Consider the following 23,351-nt stretch of genomic DNA (forward strand, 5'->3'; position numbering starts at 1 on the left):
TCGTCGCGTGGTAAACGTGGCAACGAATAGAAAACCTCTCCGGGCACTCGCGAGAACTCGTCTTCCATCTTCTTGCACGCGTGGCCGAAGAGAAACCGAGCAACGATCCACCAAACGGTGGACGAAACGCACAGAGAGAGAGAGAGATTGGCACAAAGTATCTCCCGAAGGTGCACAAAGCAGGTAAGAACGGAATTGGTTAACCGATCGGGCGTGGTCGCGAGTCGACCGGTCGAGCAACCCCTAAACGTTCAGTTAATTAGAGCTCTCCCTTCTCCCGCTGGCCCTCCGACCGTCTCCCTCTCGCCCACGGGACCCGTGGCCCTCCTAATAACGCGGGCCAACCGTAATGAGGAGTAAACTAATTATTGGATGCTAGTTGGGCAGCACGATATTTCACGTTCTCGCTGACAGCCAGTCGACTAGGAGCAACAAGGATGCACCCCGTCCCGGACCGGGAACTCGAAGCGCCCCCCGCGCTCGTAAACAGCTCCGAACGATGCCAAAGTACACGGCAATTTTTCGACAACCTGACCGGTGACCCCTGGCGACATCTGCCCAATCGATTCTGAACTATTTTTCCAATCCGGTTAATAGAGAAAATCTCAGAGATTCGATGAGAGAGTTGAAATCTCTCCTAGATACACCGAACCTAATTCCTCGAATTGAAACGATCGATCGAAAGGAACCGAACGAACATGGAAATCCAGTGGAAATGTAAAGAAATCGAGAGAACTACTCGCTGGCGAGCCCTTGATCGATTATTCCGCAAACGCGATCACCGATCTCCGAATCGTCAACGAGGAACGTTCCTTGGAGTTCTTCGATAAGTTTCTAGGATTTTTCGATCCCTCGTACAGACGCGTATCGAAGTGTACACCGTACCGTTCGGAGTCAGCATCGTCGAATAAACTCTAATCGCGCGTTACGACCGGAGTACCGAAGTACCCGGGACTCGAAGACTCGCGACCATTTTCTCGACGAATGCGCGTTGCGTCTCGCTTCGTGGCAAGTTGATTCGATCATCGACGCGCGACGAGCACGAAATACGCGCGTACTCGTCTCGCGTAACGTCCCGGGTTTACCATTCGAGAGGAAGTTGCCCGGCAACGAGATCGTTACATAAAATCCTTCGTGCTCGACGAAATCGTGGCAAGACGGCGTATCCACGCGCGGCGCGGCCTTGGTTTTCGAATGAAATATCGCGCGGAACGGACCCAATAGGTCGGTCTAATAGGAATAAACAATGTTATGAATTTAAACGGCTCAGCTTGGCGCCACCATAACCCTATATTATCAAATTACGGGGGCTTGTATAGGGACCCGCGAGGTGCACGCCTCGTGCGACCAGGATGCGTCGTAAAGTCGGATGTTAACGGTAGGAACCCACGTTCCACTCCTCTCGTCCTTTTAGATCCCATTCGCGATGCGCCACGGGGGGGCGCTTCGTTCCAGCCGAGCCCTCGATCACAATAAACAATTACGAAACGAGGATTTTCGAAAATTTTAACCGAATCGCCGCGCCCGAAACGAGTTCCGAGGGAGCGCGGCCGTGGCGCTCGATCTACGGCCTCGGTGTCGTTGTTCGTTCATCCGGCGCGGGAACGTTAACGCGACTCGGTGATACCTCGATCGGTAACGACCCGCTGATTTAGATCGTAACTTCTAATTCAACGTTCTCCTCTTTTTTCCGTATTCCCCACTCGTACGGTAAAGAAACGCCTCTCGTTTCCATACCGCGAGCATCCGAAGCGTTAATCGCCCGTCCGAATTATTATCTCACGTGGTATATCCATTACCCGGCGACGGGATAAAATTCTTATTAGACGGGTTATTAGGGTAAAGTGAATTATATTGCTCGATTTACGACGCAGCACGCTTATCCGAATTTCTCGATCAGTCGTATTTCACGGTAATTAACCGACGCGGAGGATTCCTCAGGGTCGTGCCGGTCCGTCGTGAGGACGAGTCCGAGGAGGCCTCGTATTCCTCGAATATTAAGAGACCCCGGAACCCACCACTTTATGAATACGAAATGAGGGCGCGTTCGAGAGAGAGAGGAGAGAGACCGACGTCTCTCGACGTCCCTCGACGTCTCTCGACGCCACTCGACGCCTCTCGATCGTGTTCCCCGATCCGCGTGGAAAAGCTCTCGGTTTCGTAATAAATTGGGACGGAATCGTAAAGGAGAGGTAGCCGCGATGGAGCCGGAGAGAGAGACGGAGGATGGCTAGTGCCTACGACCGTGAAACACTCGGCTGGCTGCCGATCGTTAAAGAATAAAGAATGGTAATATTATGCCTCGCGGATACCCCGACGAGAAACAGACGAGACGTTTGAAGAGGAGGGGAGGTATATCTCGCCACGGAGTACGGTGCGTCGGGACGCGTCGTTCGACGGAACGAAAGGCGTGGAAACTACAAAGTAAATTCATCGATTAGCCATCCTTCCTCCTTCCTCCCCGCCAACGACCGGGGGAGGGCTAGATTAATTTACCACTGGGATCTGTGAGAACTTTCGAACGATTTTTCGACAACTGTTTTTTCGGCTGGTCGTCCAGTATCCTCTACGCACGGTGGGCCATCGACGGTCCGTGGTTACCGCTAACTCACCGCTAACTCACCGCTCTCCGAGTCACGGACACGCCCTAGGAACCAGATCCTCCGGTGGTACGGCCACGATGAGAATTTTAATTTAATTAAGATAGATTCGTTATTAAGACCCACGTCCCACGGGCAACGTTCGAAGATTAGAATTCCTTCGTGATTAGGGAAGAAGATCGTAAGTCACTCGTGAGATTGGAACGAGGGGACGGGGTTCGCGATCGAGTTGCCGGATCCGAACGAAGAAATAAAGCGAAACCCGGTGAGGGGTGGGGGAAGAAAAATAACGAAATCTCCGCTCGGAGAACCTCGTAAATACGCGAGCGCGAGTGTTCTCCCTTCCCGCGTTAGGTGAACCGAGCGAAAACGAACGAGAGGGAATAGTATAGGAAAAGGACGTAGAAAACGCGATCGTCGTACCCCGTTTCGAAGGATACTCCACGATCGGTCGAAAAGTCGTTTCCCCGTAACCGTGGTCGCGACTCGAGTCGCGAAGGCGTCGTCGACGACTCTGAACGTCCCCCCTTTCTACCCTGCCCCCGAACCACCACCGCTCGCGAGTCGTAATCGCAAGCGAGTTACACGGGGCCTGGTCGTTCGTCGGCCACGGCAAATGCGAGACGTCAGTTTCGTGACAGCGGCAACATAGTATCCGTTGTATACGATTGTGACCGCGGTTCTCGACAAACGAAACGCACGATTAATTTAATGCCCGCAGCCACGCGAGATCCGCGGCGCGGGTAGAGAACGCGTAGGCGTCGCGAAATATCCCTATACTCGGCGTTCGGAGCTATACTGGACGCGATCACCGGACACCGTGCGACGATGCTTTCTAATGAACACGTCGATCGTGAATTCCGTCTCGTATACGTGAATTCTCGTTACGGATTACGATACCCTAGCTACGTAACCGCATCGTAATCGGTTCACCGACTCGAAACACGGGGACACACTTTCGTGCTAATCGTCGAACGAAACTTTCGACGCGAGACACGCGTCTGCGTTTCCACCGCGTGGATAGAGAAATTTCTCGTACAACAGGTGGCAAACGGAGGCTATATCGCGGCGAAGCAATTTCTGCTTGATCGCTCACTTCGGTTTTTCGCTCCGGCTGTTGGCAGACCAGTTAACTCTCTCTCTCTCTCTCTCTTTCTCTCTGTTTCCCTCCAGCGGTTACTAATTTACCACGGCGCATCGTCCTATTTCCGACCGGAAAAGCCTCCTAGGCAATCCCAACCGATAAAAACGGTGTACCACCCGGTAGACACGGGCGCCAAATTACACGTGCCGCGGTGTATCGTCTCAATCGAACGTTTCTTAACGGGCGTTCCGGTCACGAAGCGGCGTTCGATAGACGCGAGGAGGAAGACGATTCGAACGGAATGGCCGGCACGGGGAACGGTGACGCGGACTCTCCGAAACTGTCGTTATTTATGTGTTTGGTGAGGCGACACGGCGTGTGGGTGTCGAAGCCCGGTGAGCGCCACAGGAGCCCGTGGGCAACGTGCCGCGTGTCCGTGGACGAGCACCGGTGGGCAACCGTGCCCCGTGAGTCTACGCTCTGCGTGCGAAACACCCGACGCGAGTCACCGCGCGAATCACCGATATCGGATCGGAGTCGCGAGCAACCCGATTTTCGCGAGTATCGTGCCATCGAACGATCATCGTCGACGATCACTGGCTCCCATCGGGAACCGAGGTCCGCTTCGATCGAGCGAATCGGTTTCGAGAAGCGTTCCTTTTCGAACGAATCGGTTTCGAGAAGCCTCTTCTCGAGAGAACGATAGACAAAATCGTGGAATCTAAACTCCGTAGGTGAGTATGTGAGGGTTGCCTCTCGAGAGCACCGTGTGGTACAGAAAAAACGATAATCAACGTTGAAAGTTCGCGTCGACTAACGATCGAATACTTACCGACGCGAATACAGAGTTCGAATTCGAGCATCGCGAAATACCAGCTCGAGAGGAGGAAGCAACGAACGAAGCGCGCCATCGTCGACGTTTCTCGGTATCCAACGAACGCGAACGAGAGCTTCGAAGGGCGCACGTGTTCCGCAGATAATACGAATATTTACGCTCGTCCCGTTCGAGACTTGGAAACAAACCGTAGGGCAACGTTGTAACGTTTAACGCGAGTTTACCCGCGCGAACTCGACGTTTCGGTCTCGTCGTGGACTTTGCGGCCTCGTCGTGAATCACTCTTGGCTCGCGAGAGCCATCGTGTTTGGTTTGCAGGGGCGTGCATTTGAATAAGAACGACAGTCGTGCATCAGAAACGTCGCGATGGCGGGGACCGAGGGGGAATAATAGGGGTGACCAGATAGGGGGGGAGGAGGGGAGTAGGGGACACACACGCGAGTGACGTCGTACCGCAAACTACCACTGTCCCCTTTATATTCAGGAACATAAGCTCGCAAAGTTATTGGCCCATTCGGACCTCCTGCCTCCACGAAACACCGTCCCGTTTCTCATTCGCGTGTCCGATGGCGTTACTTTGCGCCCTCGAATCCCACCCTTTACCTTCTATCTTTCACCCGAACCTCCTCTCCCACTCCGAGTCCCGATTTCGACCACGGTTCGTCGTCTTCGTCGTCGCGAAACGAACGACCGGCGAATTTGCAAACGATCCGTCTAAATCGGATACTTGTTTCTTCTCTTTCGAAGGAAAAGAAGAGCAACGAAATACAAAAATATCGGGAAAGAACGATACCCGATCGTTCAGTAGATCGAAAACTGTGCAATCGTCCAATTGAGACCAGAGATCATCGCGGAGAATCCATCGCGGTCGGAGAGAAGTCGAACGCCGTATTATCGCAACAACGTATTTTTTTTTTTTATTCCAGATGATTCGCGTCGATGTTCATCCACCTTATCGATCGAATAAGATTTCCACGGTGGACCGACGACCGATTTCTCATGTTGTCGCAATCCGATCGAACGACGCACGGTAATGGAATCGCCGCGCGATAAATATCTAGCAAGCGTTACGGTACACGGCTTGAAATTGGTTTTAAATACGCAGCGGGGGCGCGGACGCGTTTCTTCTGCGCGGGGCCAGGTAATTGCACTCGGTTGAAAAGTTTGCCTGAAAAAACCGGACTCTTACGGTAGTTGGAGACGCCGATATCACGGCATGCGGCCGGACCGCGCCACACCGTCCGCCGCGTTAAAAAGGTAACAAGAATTTCACGCGCTTCGAACGATCGGGATCCTCCGATTCGCTCGTACGTGTGCGTGAATTGCGACCGAAAACTCCCAAGCTCTTTTACAGTGTTAAAAAAGTCCGTTTCACGCATTTTTTACAAACCTTTGCTAACATCGAGTATATATATATAGCGACGAATTGAAGAAGATCCCCGAGGTGGGGGAACGCTGGCCCCTCCCACATTTTTGTGCCACTTTCTGCTCTTTTTCGACCGACCGTTCCTCCGGAGATGATTTTCTATGTTATCTGGCGATACATCGAGCGTGAATTGGGACCGAAAACTCCCAAGCCCTTGCACAGTGTTAAAAAACTCCGTTTCACGCATTTTTTACAATCCTTTGCTAACATCGAGTATATATACATCGACGAATTGAAGAAGATCCCCGCGGTGGGGGAACCCTGGCCCCTCCTATATTTTTGTGCCACTTTCTGCTCTTTTTCGACCGTTCCTCCGGAGATGATTTTCTACGTTATCCGGCGATACATCGAGCGTGAATTCGTAATCGAAAATCGTTCGCACGTTGGCGTTCCCGGTCGAAAACCTGTCGGAAATGGAATCATGGCCCTCAAGGGCAGACGCATCCCCGGCGCGTTGATTTAAAATTCAACCTCGAGGAGAATAACGCATCGGCTGGTTCCAGCGGACTTCTAGATTCCCGAGTAAAGGCCAAAGAAGGTTTCGGTCGGCTACCGGATAGAGAGGAATATATATACAGCGGGTATCTAAAGGCAGAATGGAGAAGAAGAGTTCCAGGGGAGTAAATGACAGGCCCCGCTGGCCGCCCCGGGCCCCAGAGATGATTATTTTGATTAATTTCTCCCGTCATTCGGTAGCCGGTCGTGCCGCCGGTATATTCGTGAAATACGATTCCGCTTCTAATTTCGCCGTAATTGAAATCTATGCGAAATCTCGCGACGAGAACAAGGGAGGAGTGGGGAGAGGGAGGGAAATGATACGCGAGGACCATCGCGTAGAAACAGTTCGGAAACGATCGCCTATCGATGATTCCAAGTCCCATGGATCTTCCCGTGATCGGTGCACCGAGGAAACTTTGTTATTGAAATTACCACCGAGGGTAGGTATCTTCGAAATTGATACGTGGACGTATCCCGTGCGGCTCTTTATTTTCATCCGTTCCAGGGGAATTAAATTTAACGGGGAATAATGTACGCTCGGAGAACCTGATTCGAATCGCGTGTACAACAAGATGAAAATGGAACAACCACCTAGACAAGGTTGCTCGTTCTTTACCACGAGAAGGACGATTGCGCGGGGCCATCGCGGTGTAATTCGATCTAATTCCGCGATCCACCGGTGATTTCGGCTATCTTCGATAATCGACCGGACCCGCCTCGCGCCAACCAACCGAAACCCGTAATGGGATGGAATTAAGAGGAGACGTGCCCTTCGCTAATCTATTAATTTCTACGCGCAAGCATCGGGCGTCGAGGGAAACGAGTTTCCGCGAGGTTGTCGATAACACGGACTCGTTTACTTCTTACTCGGTTGCATTACCGTCAATTATACAAACCACGGTTCTCACGAATTACGCGAGCATTCCCTCGGTGCTTCCAGTTAACGGGAAGGGTTGCGGCGACGTTATTATTTATATTTACCGTTGCTGGACAGCTAAAGGAAATTTCGTTTTCTCGGTCCAGAGCCCGACTTGTTTTCAACCGAGCAAAAACACCGACTCGATCTCGAGTCACGCGTACCGCGATACCTACCCGCGGTGCGAATTTAATAAAATTTTAGAAGCCTCGTAACGCGATCCTCGATGCAAAAATCGATATCGGGATCCATAAGCGGACGGAGTAATTGAAATCTTATTTACCTACCGTTAATTACTATCGATTTTAATTACGAAGAAATTCTACTTAACGTTCCCCCGTTACCGCGGTACGTACGAGCAGCGTATTAATACGAATAATACGCTCGAGTATGTAAATACATAATGCGTTTCTTTGATATTTCTTTTATCCCTCGAGTTTCTCTTTTTCTTACCGGTCCCTGCTCGGTGCTCGTTATAACCGAGAACAGTCCGACTGTATATACAAATCGAGCGTTGATCGATAACTTGTGGGAAGCAACAACCGATCTCGATTCTTAGCCCACCTATGGTTGTGTTTGCAGTTCGCCACGGAGTTAATTAAAATTGCGCGCGGTACGAAAATGAGCAAAAGAGGGAACGAACGTGTACTCGACCGACGGTCGATCCGGTTGGCAAGCAATTGCCCGGAAATCCAGACTTTCGGTCGTCGAAAGTTCCGTAGAGGTTGAAACTGCGGTGCATTTTCGAGAATCCTGGACGAAGGTATGCGAACAAGTACCGAAGAGGTTCGAGATAAATCGTTATCTCGGGAAGAGAGGAAACATTTGTCCCTTGTCGGCTTATCGCGACTGCTTCTGTCGTTCGGCTCGACCCGCAATGAGAAAACGGATCCATCTTCGGGTATTGCGTAGAACGGGACGCGGTAGTGGTAACCGGGGAAGAGAAAAAAAAAGAAAAAAAGAGAAAGTACTTTTAAAAGGATACACTTTACGCATCCTGGGTTTGTGTTACGAGGCAAAGATTACTTTCGGAACGGTCGGTGAATAAAGCTACGGTCAACGTGTATGAATTTCCTGTATCTTGACAACGATTTTCTAAGCAACCTTTGGAGAAAACGGGCCTACGACTCGTCGAATAAACGATAATAATAACAATGTAGTAATGGTAACTGGGGAAGGAAAAAAGAGAAAGTACTTTTAAAAGTATACACTTTGCGCGTTCTGGGTTTTGTTCTTATAGTAGAAGCTAAGGAAAGTAATTCTTTCGGAACGGTTGGTGAATAAAGTTACGGTCAACGTGTACTGTTTCCCGTATATTGACAACGATTCTGTTAAGCAACAAAGTATAACAATAAGAACGGATAAGTAGCGAATCGCGAACGGTAAGTAGGATTGGTTCGAATCGAAGTCTCGATCTCGATCTACACGGAAATCTGTCTCGATGGTATAGAATAGGTACGGGTATCATCCTCCATCGATAGCGCCGCGGTAGCCGCGACGTGGTACGATTCAGCGCGCCGATACAATTAATGAAAACGAATAGCAACAATTACGAGGAGGTTCTAGACGCGGGCTCGCGATATCGATCAAGTTCTCGAAAGACGGCCGGGGCGCAGAAGATTGCTCACATTTCTCGGGATAAGGTTGCAGAGAGCAAGATGGATATTTCGTTTTTCGAAACGAACGAGTCGAGCATCAAGCTCGAGGCCCTGAGCAGAGCAGCAACCAAGAACGGACAGCGGATCCGGCGCTGACGCTCATTACGATGATTGGCAGATTCAATTAACGAGCAGCCGGGCTCCAGCACGGCGGGGTCGCCCCGGCTTAACCCCGGCTAAATATTATTAATAATAATCAGCTCATTACCGGCTCCATTAATTATCCGGCTGTATATACGAGTTACCCAGCCTCCAGGAGCGCACTAGATTCCGGAGGATCGAATCGATGTTCCCCGGTAATCGACGCTAAGCGTATTAAAGTTCTGTACCTTCTGTAGCGCAAGGTAACCGGTCATTAGGTACCGAGCAGAAATCGAGTAGCGTATTTCGCGCACGGTACACCTAGCCCACGACCGGTGGTTCAATCGGAACGAGTTCGTCCATTTTCACGGTCTCGTATCTTCGTCGAAACGATTTTTCGAGACGCGCACGAGGTAACCGGGAGACGAACTTGGCTTGATTCGCGTATAAAATTTCCCACCGTGACCGGGACCGTGTCCACGGAATGAAATCGTAACGAAAGAAGAAAAAAAAAAGAATCAGGGTCGCGTAAATACTTGAACGGTGCACGGTCGGTCCGAATATTATCTTAAACGGCAGAAGGAGGGAAAAGAGAAAGTGGAATATTAATCCATTTAACAAACTCATTATCGATGAGATATATCGAACGTTTACCGTGCGCGTCGGCGGCGCGAACGTGCTCCTCCTATCCCGGGGGAACCCCGGTAATATTAGCGGGTTGGCACCCCTGCGGCTTGATTTACGGGCGCGCACTAACGAGCCTCGGTCTGCATCGGACGCGAAGAGGTGGTGCAGGTCGGTGCAACAGCTCTCGATCGTCGAGGAGCGGCTTCGCGCACGATGCGCCGCGATCAACGGCGTCGCTCGAGTCTCGATCACTCGAGGCTGGAACGCGCGCGGAATAATACAACGGGCCGAGAGTGTCGCTCCGCGTCTAACGCGTTCGTCGTCTCGCGACGCGACGCGACGCGACGATCGGGACGCGGCACACTCGACCGTCGAAAATCAGCGTCGATCGACGACCAATCCTCGTATAAAAGTCCACGCCTCTCGCGAGACGCGATCCGTGACCCCCTCTACCGGCGCCTATGCACCGATATACGCCACGATGGATGCACCGAGAAGAAAAGAAGGGCAGTGGAGAGGCACGGATCCGACAATATGCCGAACGGCTCGAAAGGCTCGAAACGGCCCGACATCGCCGGCCCCCGAGGGCTGATTGGACCGTATTTGGTTGTAATTAAGGCACCGGCGGCGGCCATTAGCGACCGCGAAAACGAACAACATTGTTCCGCGGGGCGAAAGGCGAGCCGCGCTCTTCGACACGTATATCAAATTGCGCAAAGATCCTGTCTTACCCTTTTCCGAGCCGTTCGTAATTACGTTTGTTTTGCCGACCGCGCGATTACGAAAAATTCGCTCGGTTGCGCACTATGCTTCTGTCATCTGTCGCGTGGTTATTATTTCTCCGTTACCGATAACCGCGCCACCCTCCTCGTGAAAACGTTTCGCTCCCAAGCGGTTCCTCGGAGAAACTCGTCGTCGCTGTTTTCGGGGAGATCAATTTTCCGTGGTCGAAATGCGTTTACGAGACATCTATCGCGACATCGTTCAAATTCCGCAACGTTCGTCGATAATCGAACCGCGAGAGGGAGAGAAAGAGAGAGAGTGACGACTTCGTAGAGGGCGCTTGTGCAGTCATGGCTGACAGATCGAAAGGAATACCACAATACCATTCGACTCGCGTAATTGGCGCTATGGGCACCCGGTGGGAGCATCTGACGGCAGAGCGAGGAGGGACGCCGATACAGGATGAAGAGATTTACAATGTTCCCGGCCGTAAAATAATCAATAAAATCTGCGCAATGTAAAGAAACGGACGTGCGGCGGTGATTTAGTATGCGGAGCGGCCGGCTCTGCTATTCTCTCCTTCCACTCGCTGCTTTTCTAACCTATCCTTAAGGCTCGGCTACGAAGGTTGTTCGCGAATGTCTCGCGCGAATACGTGTCGTACTTGGGAACAAAATTCGAAAGAGTTCGCGCGAATCACGATCGCACGATCGAAACGAGAACGAATATCCCGGAGTCGCGTAATTCGTAGCGCGCAATGCTGTTTGCATAGACGGTGTTTCGCGATCACTCGAAACGCGAATAACGGGCCAATGATTACCAACGTATAACCCAACTACGCCAATTGCAACGCGAGACTGCAAGGCGTGGTTGAGGTCCGTCTTAAGTGTCGTGTTTCTTAACTTTACGAGGCGTTAAAGGTATCGTGATTGACGACGGGTGCACCTAACGAGGTTATGCCAGCGAAACAATGGCGGTAAAAAGTAGTTTATTTTACGGTGTGCCCTCCTTCGAGACGTACGCGATGTCTGGTACGCATCTATCAACGACAAGTCGCGCGTAGTAAAGACGGTTTAGTATTCGACGAATCGTCGACACTTTCGTCGTATTACTCGACACGCTTTTATACGCGAAATGAGCATCGAACGCGTAATGGCGAAACCGCGGCGCTGATCGTGTTGCGCGAAGTAATCAAGTCGTATGGGCGGATTCGATGTGGGCAGAGCTTTAGCTTTCCGGTGGGAAATATAGCGAGTCGCCGCAGGGTTTTGTAGCAGGAGCCGACTATGGTGACGAATTTACGAGCTCCTTACGAGGCTGCCTTCTTCGAGCGTAGCGAGCAATAAAGTACGAGGCCAGAGGATATTCGAAACAATCGGCCGAGAGGCCAGGACCTATCTCCGCGCGAAATCCCCGGATCAAATTTAAAATTGATTTACGAGTGATCGCGTACCGACCTTCGTCGTCCCTTTCTACCTTTCCAAAGCGACGATCGCGTTCTCCCTACTTCCTGGTATCGAGACTCGTGTCCGAATCGAAATGCGGAAAAGCTTTGTTCCAAATCTTCGATACGTTTTTCTCGCACTATTGTCTACGTTAGTCGAAAATAGCTGTCGCAAGCTCTATCAATAATTCGTACGATTCGACACGGATAACGGTAATTGGTAACCTTCGTGGAATGTAACGTGTCGGAAACGGTGATGTAAATATAACTTGTATTTATTCGTATAATAAATATTGTTGTTTCATTGTAACGTAGCGATGGAGATTTCGTTCACTTTTATATGTATCTTAGTACGCAAAATTATCCCGATTGTTCATAAATTACTCGATATTTCTCAACGGTTAGAAGGGGGGAAGGGGGAATCCGATCGAATTGAATTTCAAATATCACGAGGGAACAAAGTATCGGAAATATTTCATAGGAAATTGGCGAAAAAAGTTAATAAAGATAGAAATAATTTGGCTTACTGAGGAAGGAAGCAGGAAAAGGAACGATGAGACACTCGTCGACCGGTCCTCTTCTCACTAGCACTAGCAATTAACTAACATGGCGTCCTCGTTGATTCGCTTCGCGCGTTTTCCGTGGCGCTACCTGTTGGATCGCGTGCCTTTCAATGTATCGAAACTCCACTTTCCCGCGAAAATATTTCTTGCGGTGATACGCATCGACCATAAAAGATCGAAACAAAAAATTCTCTCCCAAAGAATTTATCGATCCACCCACTTAATTTAATCCCTGGTAGATTGTCTAAACGTCGGGTTGTTGAAGGTTGACGTAGCCTTCTTATAAAGCGGATTTTCCCCCTAAATCGTTGATAACATCATCGCGTTAATAAAAAAACTCGCGACGAATATATTTTATAATATAAAGAATACGTACCCGTTCCCATTGGGCCAAAGCTCGGTTCCGCTCAAATTTCGCGAATTCGCGTTTGTCGTAGATCATCGTCAATATCTTCCAAATAAGAAGAATCAGAAAACCGATAACCACCGTACTGACCACTAACCCCATAGCGACACCTGCGACAGAACGATAGAAATCGATCAATCATCGAACATAAATTTTCGATATCTCGATCTCACTTACCGAGGGCACTGATTGGCACGGGACACGTTCTCTCTTTCTCGGCGCGAATCTTGAATATCTTTATGTCTCCCCCGGTACCACCCCTGTGGTGTTCGTATTTGAAAACGAACGTACAGCCTGCGTCACCTGGCATTCGACAAATTCTAGCTCCAGTTTCCCGATCTTTAACAGAATCTGCTTCAACGACGTCGACCTGTACGTCATTTGGAAAATATAAAAGACGTTTACCGCGGTTACATTCATAAAAATTGAATATTCTTTTAGAGTAATGGCTCTTAATCGTGTTAGTCTCGTAGCACAATTTGTAACCGTAAATAATTAGGGTAACGATGTTAAAAACTATGAGGAATAAAAATTCAACGACATTGGATACTAAAGTGTACTACTAGCTACCCGTGAAACTTTGCAATACGGTGATTAAGAATCACTACTCCAGAAGTTAAAAATTCTCACAATATCGAGTTGGTGCGGGCACTGATCGCATTTTCCATTTTCGACGAATGGTCCAGTATTGTACGCCGTGCATTCGACACAATTTTTCAGTTCCTCGCACCATTGCCCGGGGCACGTCTGAAAGCCCGAAGTCCTTCATCAAAATATTTTAGACTTTACAGATCGGTTTTTACTTTACAATCAATATTAAGGAAAGTGTCGCGACCAAAACAATTCTTTTTATGTGGAAATACACGTTTCGAGACATGTTTTAACTTTAAACTGTGTTTCCTCAACATCGAAAGCCTTAGACGGTATCAATGGCTAGAGATGCTGGTGAGACAAATTTCGGATAATCAAAATTCCTCCAAGTCACAAAAGAAACACCCACGGGACACTCCTCGCAGTATTGTCCCGAGTATCGCACGTTGTCCTTCTCTTGACAATGACAGTCACCGCAAATGCAGTCGCCGCGTCCGCTGCAAATCTCGGCGTTCACGGTGTTTATCGGCATGCATGTGCTGTTCGTCTCTTTGCAGTCGCACGTCTCGCCGCCCCATCCCGGCAAGCAATTGCAAGTACCGCATTCGCACTTGCCACGGCCACCGCAAACCTTAAACGCAAACACGACAACAGATGGAATAATAGAATATACACACGAAGACGTATAATTTATCCATCGTCTTTCTGGGGGACACGGTGCAGATTCCCTTAAATAGGAAATTATCCGAACGGCTTCGCTGCGAATAAACGTCTTGGGAGTAAGTTAACGAGACCCGAGCGTACGTTCGTCCATAGCTGATAACATGCGATAATCGCGGTTCTCCGTGGCAGCCTTGCTCAAAGTGGAGACCGCGGCACACTTGGTTGGAAAAGTTTGCAAAACGCTGCTCTACGTTATTATTATCAAACGAGTAGAGATCTTTTGGTGCATAGAAAGTACACAGCGAGCGGAAAATCGAGGTACAAATAAGTATAATAAGAATACAAACTTTTTCGACGAGTGTTTCGAAAGAAAACTGTTGCACGTGTAGTATACACAATTCTAGTTTTACCAGTTTAACTTTCCTGGATAAAGTATACATTTTTTAAATATTTAGAAATTTTAGAACAGTCGATATGGCTGTTAAGAACTTTGAACGTTACCCTACAAATCGTGCAACCATTTTCCTACCAAGAAATTATTTCTAATAATCGGGGATGACGATTCCACGGATAAAACGCGTTGGATTTTCGCGTTGAGTCTCACCAATCCTCCGCTACGTTTACAGGAGAAATTATCGCACTCGCAGTACTTCCCGTAGAAGACCTCCTGAGGATTGGGGCGTCTCGCGCAATCGCACGTGCCGCACTTGCAAGCTCCGCGACCGCTACAGATTTCAGAGGTCTCGTTGTTGGGCTTGCACTCCTCCAAGGTAGCTGCGTTTCTAGCCCCGAGTTCGTTTCCCTCGCACTCGCACTGTTTCCCATAGAAGCCAGCATTGCAGGAACACATGCCGCAAACCAGAGTGCCGTTCCCTCTGCAATCTTCGGAATCCGACTCGTACCCCTGTATTTTCATTGAAAACGTGTTGGAAAAATCTAGACGATGTAGATACGAGTACGTGCAGTGTCCCCTATTAAATATTACCGACCATCTACCCTTGAGAGGGTATACTCTGTACACATAATGTATATACAGCTAGAAGCTCGAGAAATGATTCCCAAATAAAGTAGTTGTAGACAATGACCGGTTATTTTTCCTCCTCAGCAACCAACGAGCTTACGCGTTCAATCGTATTTCACCGATTGAAAGTCGAAGCTTTCTACGAAGTCAACGATGCGATTTTGTGTTCATTCATCGTTCTTACCGAATGTCCTGGCCGATCGCAAGGGCAATCGCACATGATGCTCAAATCGATTATCAGGCTCTCGTTTATGCCCCTTGGTTTTATCCGCATCGTTTGTTGCCATTCACTGGAATTCGCTGGACAATCTACCGCCTACGTGCAACCAAAAAAAAAAGAATTTAATATCGTCCACAACGCGGAACTTTGTAGAGCGCAGTTGTCTCGATTTATCGACGTATGTACCTTCAACGCTACTTCGAACTCAACGATATTTCCGACTCGTAATCCTCCGCATTCCCGTCGCTCCATTAATTCACCGTTTTTCTCCAAGCAACGGGAAAAGAACTTGACGTCGATCATTTTCGGCGCGTCGTCGGTTATCGTTACGGACGTCACCAGTTTCTAGGGAAAAACGAATCGTCGATAAGTCTATTCCCGGTTGACTCTCGTTGCTGGTCAGGATCGCCAATTTTCTTACCTCGTATTCCCCGCTGATGAGTTCGACTATATTCTGAGACTTGTTCCCCATTGTTCCGACGGAAGAGCCGCTGATACATTTGCTGATCACGTGATACGTCGCGTTCACTTCGTTCGATACCGCGAAGATAACGTTCACATTGTGTTTGCGCGCCATTGCGTTAATCTGTTTGCAAAAATACACGAGTGAACGAAATTCTACACGTCGCGTTTAAGGAGATCGAGGAAAGAGAAGCGTGTACTTGTGATAGGGACGGATAATCCTGAAGGAGAGAATACGTGTAAAATCCTCGCTTGTCCAAGTGACAGAGGCAATCGTTCGGCTCGATGATCCCGGCGAGCTGAAAGAACACGAGATCCAGTAAACGCGACGATATAGGGACTCGCGAAGAGAATCACTCTTCGAGCGGATTAAATCATCGACGTACTCTACCGTCTCCGGCGATGTGCGATCCGGCATCCGTCGAGAAAACAATAAGATGTCGGGCATTCTGCCGCCAACCGATCTCCTCGGTGCACACTATGGTCTGCATCATTGCGTCCAGACCGCCTTCCGGTCGATCCAAGTTACCGGACAGAGGTGCCTCTTTCACCTGAGTCTGGAAATGAGAAGCCATCGATCAGAACAATCGACTCGGTGACCGACTTATCATCTTCAACGGTTGCGAAGAAACGATTGGATGACCCTTCAGAAGTAGCGAAAGATAGACGAGTTTGATTTAAAAAAAAAAAAAAAACGCACGAAACAAAGAAATCGGCAATATTTACAAATTACTCAACTCGATACGACTTAAGTAAAACTTACATACGGATTTAAGCGATAGATCAGATTTAAAAACATTAGCATTCCACGTGACTTGCCAAATAAAATACGTACAAGATTTGGTAACAAAGTTACACTGTAAATTTAAATGATTTATAATTATTTAAAACCGAGAAGATGTTTAAGTGATCAGTGTCCGACGAGACATCGTGTGCAAAACAATTACTTTGAAGAGAGCAATGTTTTCGGTAAGTGGCATCTGATTTTTGTACCCATAAGGAGACGCGCACGGTTTTCGGCCATAATCCACGTAGCACGGTGTGATCAGCCTGCAAAAGAAAGGTATTGTTCACCTAGTAATCGTTCGATCATTTCGATTCGTGTACGTACCGATCCGCTTGTGTGTCGGTCATAGGCAGCGTAACTTTATCGACGAAACTACCAAATCCTAGATGAAAGTTCGAGGTGAGTCTCCTCATAGCCTCCGCCAGTTGAAAACCCAATTCCGACAGTTCATCCTTGTGTTTATCCATGGACGCCGACAAGTCCATAAGATAGTACAAATCCACTGGATAGTCATCCGCTTGACTGTATTTCAAAGTCAAGCGGTATTCTTCGCCTGTAAATGGGATACACACAAGCGTGAACGATTATCGACCAAGTAACTTACTTAGTCGTGAACATTCTACTTGGAAAGCGGTATCATGCACGGATAAAATGTATTAAACGACGTTCAGGACCGAATAAGCTCCTAAACAGCTATCATACTAGGTTCTCTTTCTGAATCTGCTTCTCGTGATAACATTACGAAAAATTCCTCGAAGCAACAATTATTCCCACCACCGATTTCACAACAACCGGTAAAAGAGTACTTTCCTCGTCTCAGGTTCAGCTGGATTCTCTGGGGCTGAACTTGAACAGGGTCCGTGCCTTTGGTCGAGGACAGTGGTCGATCTTCCACCAAAACCATCGAGTTCACGGTGTCTATCACATCGGCGATCCGACACCAGTAATCACCTTCCAGCAGAAATTTTTCTCTGATCACGCAGCGAATCAGTGGACTGCTGGCGTTTGTGTCGGACACCTAAACGAACGATGTGCTCATTCGCGAAGCCTGTATCTTTAAACCTATTATGCATTGTTGTCTAAAATTAACTTATAGCGATTTGTTCGATCGAGCGGTTAAATTTCGATTCGATGAGAAATTGTTTATATTTTATTCGTTTTTCGAATTTCTGGGTACACCATGTATAAAAAAAAAGTTTCGATCGGCCCGTGTTCGATACCAAATATTTTGAAGTAACGATCACCTTTGTGGAGCACCAAACGCATCGCGGAGTTTGCACACAGCTCCCGCAGCTTTGCTGAGACGCGCAAAGGCTCTCCAAATCTTTGTACTCGCAGAACACCAGCGAAAAAAGTCGTATCCAAACGAGAATAAACGTCCAATGTGTCATTGTTATCTTGTTACTGGTTGCCGATTTACTTTTAACAGAGCGAGGTGCGGCGGCACTGACGACTCGAAAGGATATTGTGGCGTCCCACGGAAATGACTGCGAGATAAAACAACACGGTGCGTCATTAGGTAACTATTCTTTCCGTTAAACCCGATCATACGATCAAGGGTAAAAAGAACAATTCGTTCGACAAAGCGTCGTAAAAAATTTCGTACGCGTAATCAATTTTTACGCGTTCGTTATTCGCACCATGAGCCACTCACACTTCCATTCGATAGCAACGAACGGTTAGTATAGTTTGAACGATATTTTTGTTTCTTTTCGTTTACTTTTCGCAGAACGAATGCATCAGACGGAATAACAGCTCATGACACATGACCGAATACTGACAGACTCCGCGGAAACGCCTCGTGATAAAACGTCGGACGCGTCATTAAATAGCTACCTACTGTTTCTGTCGCGTGATTACACACTTGTAAAGACGCAGGAGCAAGGATTAATATAAATGTAATTATAAGTGTTTTGTACTTAGTTCGTCTCGTTTTAAACGGGACAAATTCAGGTGCGCGTTGAACAGAGAAAATTTTCATTACTATCCACCTCCACCGAATCGACATGAATGCGTTCACGAAATGTTCCCGCGAATTTTTCGATCGATCGAAAATCGATTCCTCTATCTCCTTCCGCTTGCAGTAACCTCTTAATGGTGAGACCTGGTAATCGGTATTAACCCCAACGAACAATCCCTAAAATATAAGAATAAATATAATATCTTAGCGTAACGAACCTTCGTTCTAAATTATTAGTCGAAGAAAGAGATATGAAAGTCATTTCGAGTATTTTTTGATCATTCTTCCCATAGAATAGAGGTCTGAAAATAAACGAGGCTTGGACAATTTTATTAAACGGTTAGCGTAGCTATAACTTTGAAAATATACTTAGTTTCTTGTTGCTGAAATGTTCTAAGTTTCGTCTGAAAGATCAAGTAGAAATTATTTTTATTATTTTTTTGAAACTGATAGATTCGATACAATTACAAGCGATACACAGGGATGAGTTTTCTACTTTCACTACCCGTACCGACTTCTGTGGTATAGTTCTCAGAATCACCGTTCTTAAACAAAGAGGTCGCTCTAAACTACTGATATTTTACGAGGTCGGTATTTCAGATTGCGTCACACAAAATACGTGCAGAAATCTACCCTAACAATTTATAAGTTTTATTTTATGTATTATTATTTAATGAAGATATGCCTACGTTATTGAAAAATATTCTCAAAGTTTCTGATATTGAAATAATATTTTCTACATTTAAATATAAATTGTTTTCTTGTACATATCTTGTATGTCGAGTTGGCCTATGTTCTTTAAATCAACACATTGACACGTTCAAAACTTGTTTCCTTTTTTGTTTATCGGTATAATTGAGAGGAAAACCTGTTGGACATCATCCTAAGTCTTAAATTAAACATTCAACATCAAATAATGATACGTATTGTTGCTTCTTTAAACCGTATTTTCGGGCGACATTGATATTATCTAATGATTGTTGTTATTCTAGATCACAAACTAATAGTTTCAGGAGATGTGTTTCCGATATACAAAAAAACGACACGGAATAATGTATAATAGGTGAACCAATCACGTACACAATCTTTTTTATGAAATTGTGTTGCCTACAGATGCTCAGAATTCTTTAGAAACTACCCCATAGGAATACTCACGCATAATATGTTTCTATTAAAAGCAGCGTCATCTATGCTCAATATGCATAGCACATACATATATATACTCGGTGTATAGTCGCGTCGTGTTAAAGAAATATCGTCATGCCTTACTCAATATTCGTTTCCGACTTAGAAATGTTTCTTAAGATATTTCACCTCTATGAGAATTCCATTTCTAAAAATAAATAAAACTTTGGTGATTTAGTTCACTATACTTCCCAATATTCTAATCCCAAAAATTTCGAAACGAAAAGGTCGCTTCAAAACCATTGATATCTTTTAAAATCATTATTTCAACTCGTGTAACACCAATTTTTGTAAGATGAAATATCTAATCTACATCTCATCTTTGACATCAACCCCGTAAGATAAAGTGCCTATTCTATATTTCGTTCGTGTTTCTATTTTATACTCTATTACCAAATTGATCAATTGACCAACACATCAGTGCACTCCACTACCGAAAGATGGCGTAATAGACGCAATACAGTGTTTAGAAACGACGACTCGACAGTGGTGAGAAAACAACCAGGAACGAAGGAGCACGTGCCTTCGATGATCGTCTTCTTTCATCGGCAAGTTTCGCATACTACGGTATGTGTATCTCTCCATAATACATTTTTATTTCGAATTACACGTAATTGTAGTATTTTCGTTTAATAAAATATAACGGCAGCATTGTCGGTTACGTAAGACGACGTTCCACAAAGTAACACAGTTTTCTTATTCTAATTCTTATAAAGTGAACAATGAATAAAAAAGAGCTTCGTGTCTTTCCAAATTTTGTTTTACAAACCATTTATTCTAAATTGACAATAGAAAATTTCTTCCCCATCCTATTTGTATAACTTGAAACCCTGCCGGCCATTCTTAACTCGAACGAAAGTTACTGTGACGGGAATTTATAGGTTAGCGCCGACCGGATATGGGAAATTTTAACTAAATCGTTTTGACTGACAATCGTTACTCGTACAAAATATAATGTTTTATTTGTATAATATTGTATAATGTTGCAATCGACGAGCAACTAGATATTTATGATTCAAACGATAGAAGAAAATGCAAACAGATCATACGAGAAACAATATTCTATGTAATATCGCTCAAATGTATATTTTTCCACAAAGTACATATTCATTTTTTAATGCGATTATCACCTTGCATGAGCCTTAATCTTAATACTCGATCGTATTTGTGTAATAAGCTTTGTTATGCGTATTGAACTTGAGTTGTGGTACTTTCATTTCTTTATGTGGTAATCCTACACGACTTCTTGAATAATTAAATTGAAAAAGAGACAAAATGAAATTTCTTTGAACGCATATGCAAATGACTGAATACATTGTGCGTCGTTATATAAACATATTACCATATAGAATATTGTTTCGTGCGTAAGAGAGTTTATTAAAATCTTGGACGCCGGCGGCATTCACTTATCTAACATTACAAGTTATATTTAAAATTCTTTAACTTCTTAGAATTGTAACTTTGTTAGCAAAATACCAACAGTCTTTTATCACGGTTCGTTACGATAAATCGACGAGAAAATGTATATTTATAATAACACTTCCCCAGTAATCTAGATTAATAATTGTCACGACAAATTATAGAAGAGTAAACAATCGATTTACGCATAATACGCGTAATATAATTATGCATTTCGTATTAGAACTCAGTTCATAATTTTCAATGAAACTGTTCGCTACAGTTTCCTATTATAAAAGTATAAACATTTATCGCGTAAAATCTTTACGATAAATACTATCATAACTACCGATATAACGCTACAAACGCGTGAAAAAAAGTTTACTTTTATAGTTTTTGATCAACCTGGTTCTCATAACATAACGCGATAACCTATCTGACATTGCGACTAAAACAAACAAACCAACTACTTTCAGTCGAGCTCCCAAGGGAGTCTGAATTTACAAAATACTAATATATATTTATGTGTCGACCTTTTTACGCTACACTGTTTCGTAAAATGGAATACTAGAAACTTGTTTGTAGTAAGATTGACCAAAACATTATCGTGTAATGGTGCGCCATTCTTATTGTCGAGCTCAATGTGAATACATTGTCCCGGGTCAATGTTGCGTAGCCAATTGATATTCCAATTGTTGACAATGATTATCAATCCTGGATGCGTTCCAATGTCACGCGTCCTTCGTTTTTAAATTCGGCGATTGGGCCCGTTACGTAACAAAAACGTAATTAAATACCCTTTGTCTTTTCAGAATACGAAGCGCGCGCCGTGGTGTAGAGATGTATCTGACTCCTACCACCCTCTATGCTCTCAGATTATCGTTCCACCAGGTAAAACTAACACACTCCAATTTGTTAAGTGTGAACGCGTTACGCAACCAACACGTAACGCATCATTGAATAGCGCCTTAAACTATTAGTACTCGTGAGAATGTATGTTATGCGAATTTCTGCGATTCGTTTGCGTCTTGTGTAAGTGTTGCTTAGTAGATCCAGTACTACGTCGAGCATAACTGAGTCACGTGCTCTGAAAATACGTCACACATTTTATCAAAGTTACTTACACTAGCTGTTTTACTGCTACGCGGTACAAACACAACTTGGTTACATTTACATAGATTACAAACATTCCTTAGAATAACTATGTACATAATCAATTTGAATTGATAACTTATTTTCTTTTCAGGGAACTGTTACGTCGGCGCTCCGTAGGAGGATAATCGAACGTACTGTCACCAGATCGGCGTTTATCCTTGCCACCGTCGGTATATCAATGAGTATGTTTTCCGTAAAGAAGATGCTAGCCTCGAAGCACCGAGATCGTCTATAATAATTCCATTTAACCAGGCAGCAACATATTGATCCCGGTAAAGAGAAAAGCGACATGTTAAAAAATGGTTCATCGAATACGAATCCTTCACGAAACCCTCGCGACGGAAATCTATTCTTCAGCATTAGAATCATTTTCATGTGATCGTATTCTCTTCGTTACACTTCCCAACTAGAAATCAACATCCGTACTATTTACTTGTCTCACGCAAAATAAGGTGCTAGTCTTATAATTGATAAAGAACATACCTGTACGTGAAGTATTTTCATCTCGAGGACCTGAGATCTTTGAAAGAGTACGATATTTGGAAACGACAAAGGAGACGAAAATTGTATGGATATGTAATTCCGCTCGGGCAATATAAATCAGTAATTATTGCAAAAATTTTTAACGTCACGCCATGCTGTCGTAACGCGGGAAAAAATTTTGTTCAGAATGTATTTTCGAAGAAAGATTTTACGCACGAGTTTGCAAAAACGTATAAGTGTGATTTTAGGATCGTCACTATTTGCAAAGACACGATTTGAGCGTATTGTCCTTCGAATGTACGATCAACATATCAGGATCCTCCTGCTTGTTGCTGCAAAACTGTGTCATGAATTAAGTATGTAAGCGTAATATTGTACTTTTGTGTAGTTTGTATCCACATTTATCGTAGTCGATCAAACAAATTTGTTGTCATATGACTACAATTAATGACATATTTTAGTATTTTTTATTTTCGTCACCTCTCCTACGATTCCATTACTTTTCCATTTGTGTAATTGCAGTAGAACTTGTCTCATTTATCGGAATGCATCTCACATGAAAACA

At 45.7% G+C, this 23,351-nt stretch overlaps 2 protein-coding genes across 3 annotated transcripts; one reads left to right on the forward strand and one right to left on the reverse strand.

Annotated features, from left to right (window-relative positions):
- Positions 1–12,157: 12,157 nt before the first annotated feature.
- Positions 12,158–23,295, reverse strand: LOC143152356 (integrin beta-PS). Of its 2 annotated transcripts, XM_076322374.1 has the most exons (16): positions 18,935–19,051; positions 17,850–18,742; positions 17,415–17,623; positions 16,930–17,157; positions 16,766–16,868; positions 16,205–16,375; positions 16,019–16,117; positions 15,778–15,942; positions 15,543–15,701; positions 15,321–15,452; positions 14,720–15,019; positions 13,862–14,083; positions 13,492–13,608; positions 13,039–13,231; positions 12,832–12,971; positions 12,158–12,755 (listed from the first exon to the last, which is right to left on the reverse strand). In XM_076322374.1, the coding sequence occupies exons 2-16, from the start codon at positions 17,994–17,996 to the stop codon at positions 12,681–12,683; spliced, it is 2,460 nt and encodes an 819-aa protein (XP_076178489.1). In that variant the 5' UTR covers positions 17,997–18,742; positions 18,935–19,051; the 3' UTR covers positions 12,158–12,680. The 2 variants fall into 2 exon arrangements, with proteins under 2 accessions (XP_076178489.1, XP_076178490.1); XM_076322375.1 differs by lacking the exons at positions 17,850–18,742; positions 18,935–19,051 and adding an exon at positions 22,273–23,295.
- LOC143152359 (uncharacterized) lies at positions 20,185–23,239 on the forward strand. The gene is made up of 3 exons (XM_076322377.1): positions 20,185–20,317; positions 21,961–22,039; positions 22,395–23,239. The coding sequence occupies exons 2-3, from the start codon at positions 21,989–21,991 to the stop codon at positions 22,536–22,538; spliced, it is 195 nt and encodes a 64-aa protein (XP_076178492.1). The 5' UTR covers positions 20,185–20,317; positions 21,961–21,988; the 3' UTR covers positions 22,539–23,239.
- Positions 23,296–23,351: the final 56 nt, after the last annotated feature.

The sequence above is a fragment of the Ptiloglossa arizonensis genome, chromosome 10, assembly GCF_051014685.1.
Source record: "Ptiloglossa arizonensis isolate GNS036 chromosome 10, iyPtiAriz1_principal, whole genome shotgun sequence".
Taxonomy (NCBI): Eukaryota; Metazoa; Arthropoda; class Insecta; order Hymenoptera; family Colletidae; genus Ptiloglossa; species Ptiloglossa arizonensis.

Bases quoted from the DNA above. Each gene is read 5' to 3' on its own strand.
- LOC143152359 (XM_076322377.1), top strand. From the start codon at position 21,989: ATGTATCTGACTCCTACCACCCTCTATGCTCTCAGATTATCGTTCCAC. The intron at 22,040-22,394 runs GTAAAACTAACA...TTTTCTTTTCAG, and splicing joins TCAGATTATCGTTCCACCAG to GGAACTGTTACGTCGGCGCT.
- LOC143152356 (XM_076322374.1), bottom strand. From the start codon at position 17,996: ATGACACATTGGACGTTTATTCTCGTTTGGATACGACTTTTTTCGCTG. The intron at 15,702-15,777 runs GTAAGAAAATTG...GTTTTTCCCTAG, and splicing joins TCATCAGCGGGGAATACGAG to AAACTGGTGACGTCCGTAAC. The intron at 13,232-13,491 runs GTGAGAATTTTT...AATGACGTACAG, and splicing joins GCCCGCACCAACTCGATATT to GTCGACGTCGTTGAAGCAGA.